Genomic DNA, 5,287 nt, shown 5'->3' on the forward strand with positions numbered 1-5,287 from the left:
AGAAAATGATAAAAACCTGCTTTACCTTTATCGTATTTCTGGACAAATGCAGCCGTTCAATATGACACTGCTTTGATGAGGTTGCACACCCAATTACCATGATCTTCTATATCATCAATTGATCTTAAATTTGGTTCAACATCGACAACAGCTTCAACTAAGTTGGACAGATTTTCCAACAAAACATGTTCAACAAGATAACCTTTGAAATCAAGGTATTCCCATGGTTTTAAAAACCGGTACGGTGAAAGAACCGGTCGAGGAGCTAATTACTGGTTTTCTGGTTGGACCGGGGTTCGACCGATGGTCGAACCAGTGATGTCATAAATAATTTAATTATTATTTATTTAAATTATATAAATAATTAATAATTTTTTAATTATATATAAAAATATATATATTAACAAGTGTGTGTGTGTCCGACCTCTATAGGCAGAGTACAAATTTTTACAAAGTCACTCAATCAGTCAGTCATCTCTCCCTACTCTCTCGACACTGTGCTTTGACTGCTTTCTCAACATCAAAGTTTCCTTCCACAAACCAAACCTCCAGCCTCCGATTCACTCCCAGATGCTACTCATCACCGGCCACCGATCCACTCATCGGCGCCACTCATCACCGATTGCATCTCCACCGCCGTCAGCACCACCCACTGATTCACCTCCCTGTGTTTTTTTTTTTCTTTCTGTTATCCTCCATCGTCGTCGGCCCCATTGTTTCTTGGCCACCTTCATCGTTGTTGATTCATTATTTTCTCAGTTCAAGATTTTTTTTTTCCTTTATTGCTTTTTTTCCCAAAACCCAGACGCCGAGAAGAGCTCAAACGGCGAGGGCGAGGGCATCCAAGAAGGAAAAAAGAAAGAAAAAAAAACCCCAACTGAACTTCAGACATCGTGAGGGGCGTGTCGCTGTGCGTGAGGCAGAGAGGGGTGCGTGAGGCAGAGAGGGGTGCGTGCAGAAAACAGAGTGAGGCAGAGAGAGCTTAAGTTGAGTTGAGTGTCTTCTTGAGACTTGAAAGCTTGAGGTGAGTGAGATTGAGGCAGGTGAGGCAGAGAGTTTGAGAAGAGGCGTGATCGTGAGATGAGAGAGTGAGGACTTTAGGGTTAGTTTTTAGAACCTAAAGTTCAATTTTGAGGACCAAAACGTCGTAGCTTTCCGGGAAAAGTACAAAAAACCCCAGCCGGTCATTAATCGGTTTGACCTCCGATTTTTCCGGTTCTAAGGTTGAATCGGCTGGTTTTTACTGTTTACCGGTTTTTAAAGCATTTTCGGTTTTTTATCATAATCGGACCGGATTAGTGGCCGGTTCCCAGTTGAACCGGTCAGACCGGCCAGTCCGGTCCGGTTTTTAAAACCATGGGTATTCTAGAGCTGAGGTATTTATGCCATGGGGCGTTTTATGCCAAGTTCATAAACGGCCTCCTCTTGCAAATATATATAAGTGTATTCTTTTAATTGTAGATACAATGATTTTAAAATTGAAATCATGATTCAAATCAAGTCTTTCTACAGTCAAATGAGAGTCATCATTTTCGTACTCACCTTGAAATGTATAATTTCAATTTTTAATGTGTTAAAATAAAAGATCTAAAAGTTGATACATAAAAAAGATGTAAAAGTTAGGTTTTAATTTTTACAAAACCTAGCTTTTTTTATTTTCTTTTTCTTTTGATTTTTGATTTTTTTATGTTTTGAGATGAGACAAACATAAAAGGGTAACAAAAATAAAAATTTACCTATGTTTTTAACAAAGACGAATAACGAAAGATAAACGGAGCTAACCTCAAGTAGGTAAAATACCAATTTTTAAACCACAAGTAGGCAAAGTGTTGGTGGCCCGGTGGGTAAAGTGTAATTTCTCTTTTATTCTATTTAATAGGGTATTATTCATTCAGTGGTGATTGTTTTCCTAATTCTTCTATCATGTTTTGCAGTTATTTACGTTCCAACCTATGATTCTGTCAGCAGCAAGTTCCATTCAATATGAAGTGGCTTTCGTGTCTAAAAACTGCTTGTACTAATATTATTCAACATGGGCATATCTTCAATTTCTCACACCCTTGATTGCAGTTGAAAATTGAGGAAGTTCTGACGTTCTGATTACTAGAGTATAAAAAGCGGCTTGGCTAGGACAGGCCGGTGAAAGTGGTGTTACTTTTGAGCCTTCAGTTTCATGATGTGACAATGGGACATACATGCTTAATTATTTGTACGGTTGATCNATAGGATTTCAAGAACGTCATGTTCTCAAGTTACCCTAAGAACGCTAGATGTCTACAGGTGTTTACTTGTAGCAATGGGATGTTGGATGAAGCATTAGTTGTGGGGGGTTTGTAAATGAGTGTTTCCATTTACATAGTAGTTAGGATCCCGGGGTTTCTTTCCTTGTTTTGTTGTGCAATGTGCTTCGCCTTCGTGTACCACTTTGCAAAAGTTTCGAAATTAGGTGTGGAACTGAAATGAAGTGAATGAATCGCTCTAATTTTATGGTTGCCTTTCATATTATATTGTTTAGCGAGCAGTGCTCTGGCGATCTTCTCAGTGCACCATTGGCTGATGAAGGTCCCAGTCAGATGCATCCATGTGCTTAGAAATGCAATGTGTTTAATTCTTTTTCATTTTCATATAGACAAATACAGCTTTGTTTCTATATATGAAATGCATTCTGGATATGATCATTGCTTTTTTTCTTGAGAAATTAAAAAATAAATCAGTATGTGAAAATAATAGAGAATGACTATAATACACCAAACATGAGAAGTAAAAGATTCAGAAGTTTCCATGAACCAAGGTTGAGCTTCAATCTTTCTGAGTCTCTCTCAGTTCAATCTAAGCTTTTATTTCTAAGTTTCAATTAAACATACTGATGAAAAAAAGTTTCAGTTAAACACAATTTCATATCCATGGGTGATGCCAGCATCAACTTTGGTAAAATGTTTTACTGGATTAGCTTGAAAAAAGATTTGTTTACATGCACCAATGATGCATGTTAAGACATGGCCAAGCACATACAGCTTCTTATTTTGCACACTACTGTTGTTGCTTGATTTATTTGAGGTATACTTCTTACTGACATTTTTTCTACTGCCATTAGTCTCTGTCGACCAGTATTGAAGGAGGTACAAAATGGTTGGTTAATAAACTCAAAGGTTTGTGCTCTGTACATCATTTGCACTCTTTTATTCCTTTGTATGTAAAAGATATATACTTTTCTTATTCTATAAATTAACTCTGAATATTGTTGATTTTGCTACAAATTAAGTTACTAGAACACTGGCATATTGGTATTTGGTATACAATTTGTTCAGTGATGAAGATTGGTGTTTCAGTTGTCACTTACAACATGATTTATTTTGTGTCTAAGCCTAGGCTTTCATATTCTCTAATTCTTTTAAGTCTCCATAGACAAACTAGATTCCCTTTCTTGGTAATTCTAATGTTTTTAGAACATGAAAGAAGAGCAGTGTGATATCAGATTTGACATTGATGAAATTCAGGAGGTAAGATTAGGATTTAGGATATACGAGAATGCATTCTTCACTGCTGTGCTATAGGGACTTTATAAAACAGAATTTTTACCTCCTAAAACCCACTCTGTATTTAACATTGCCATACATTCCTCTAACCTGTTGTCAATATTTTCTGTGCAGGAAAAATGCAAAAGCCATTGCCAGAACTCCTAAAGGAGTATGACATGGCTGTAGGGATCTTCCCTCGTGATGCCACAAACTATGAGTTCACTGAAGCAACAGGGAAGCTTATAGTCTACATACCAGCGGTCTGTGAAGTGGGCTACAAAGACTCATCTGTGTTGCGTTTTTCCACCGTCGTATCTGGGTATCTGGAAAAAGGAAAGCTAACAGACATAGATGGGATTAAGACAAAGGTGATGATATGGGTAAAAGTGACCGCTATTTCATCTGATGGATCAAAGCTACATTTCACAGCCGGTATGAAGAAAAGCAGGAGTAGAGAGGCTTATGAGGTTCTTAGAGATGGTGTAACTATAGATAAGTTCTAAAGCAGAGCATGCTTGTGTGGTAATATGTTCATATGCTCATATGCTGTGGCTGTATTTCAGGCCTCCTTCATTGTAAGGACGAAGACCTGTTGAATCAAACCATAAATGTTTCCTCCTGTGGAAGTTGAATGGCTGTGATGCAGTGGATATTATTTTATTGCGTAAAATGTATTTTATGTTTTCTTTTTGCGTTTTTAGTCTGTGAGATAAGGCTAATTCAGAATAGGTCAAGGCAGTGAGGGGGTAGCATTTCTTTTAAGCACCAGGTGAAAGGTGATGGTCTTTTCAACCCCTGCAAGACTGCCACCAATATGAACTTGAACCCGATGAACAGCACGAACTACATTTGACTAACATATTTTGGTTTGGCTAGTGATTATTACACACTTGTTAATGTATATTCACTATACACATACAGCCACGGCTGAAATCGTGTATTGAAAACATGATTTCAAAGAGTGTGTAACATCAAGCGTGTAACAAGATTTTCTCATTTTATGTCGTTGTACTCATGCTGAGTCATCTTATTAGTCACGTCATACTTAAAAAAAAAAATTTTCTTTATGATTTTTCTTTATTTTATTTTTTCTTTTCTGAGAAACAGTATTGTGATGTATTAAATTAAGGAATACCAGCTAAATTAGCATGGTAATAACACAGTACATCACATGGAACATTTTCCATTCATATTATACAATTTGAAAAATTAACTGCTAATTGAGCCAAGTTGTACGCAACTGTGTTGCCCTCTCTCTTAGTGTGAGAGTAGGGTAATTTAGAAAAACTTGTAGATACATTTGAAAAGTCTTGTATCAGCAAGCCAAAAGGAGCTAGCCTAGGGTTCTTAGAGTTCAAAGTTGTCATCACCAGTGAAGAGTTGCCCTTCAGTACAGCCTCTGAAATACCCATTTCTCTAGCAAACTCGAGAGCCTTGTTGGCAGCCAAAGCTTCAATCTCTATAGGCTGGAGTTGTTGAGGAACCTGAGTAGCCATGGAAACTATAACAAGACCTTCCCTGTCATGAACAATAACTCCCAGGTCAGAGCATTTATCTTTGGCGAATATGCCTCCGTTGAAATTGATTTTAAACGTTCCCTGAGCAGGTGGTTTCCATCGGATTCTCATCTTTCGTCTACTGGTAGTTGGCGCTGTTTTCAGAGCTTTGAACTCCACATACCAGCCCCTTGAGAGAGATGGTTTAGAGGACAGTGGGATTCCTGGGTTCTCACCTGATTTCTTTGGTGCCAAATGGACCAAATGGTGAAT

At 37.7% G+C, this 5,287-nt stretch overlaps 1 protein-coding gene across 1 annotated transcript; it reads left to right on the plus strand.

The window, feature by feature from the left end:
- The first annotated feature begins 2,910 nt into the window (after window positions 1-2,910).
- On the plus strand, window positions 2,911-4,218 carry LOC111988213 (uncharacterized protein At5g01610). The gene is made up of 3 exons (XM_065779422.1): window positions 2,911-2,928; window positions 3,095-3,149; window positions 3,651-4,218. Exons 1-3 carry the CDS (start codon window positions 2,911-2,913, stop codon window positions 4,019-4,021), a joined length of 444 nt encoding a protein of 147 aa, XP_065635494.1. The 3' UTR covers window positions 4,022-4,218.
- The last annotated feature ends 1,069 nt before the right edge of the window (window positions 4,219-5,287 follow it).

The sequence above is a fragment of the Quercus suber genome, unplaced genomic scaffold, assembly GCF_002906115.3.
Source record: "Quercus suber isolate HL8 unplaced genomic scaffold, Cork oak 2.0 scaffold_207, whole genome shotgun sequence".
Classification (NCBI taxonomy): Eukaryota; Viridiplantae; Streptophyta; class Magnoliopsida; order Fagales; family Fagaceae; genus Quercus; species Quercus suber.

Excerpts from the sequence above, each read along its gene's own strand:
- LOC111988213 (XM_065779422.1), top strand. Across the intron at positions 3,150-3,650 it reads GTTGGTTAATAAACTCAAAG|GAAAAATGCAAAAGCCATTG; the intron begins GTTTGTGCTCTG and ends TTTTCTGTGCAG.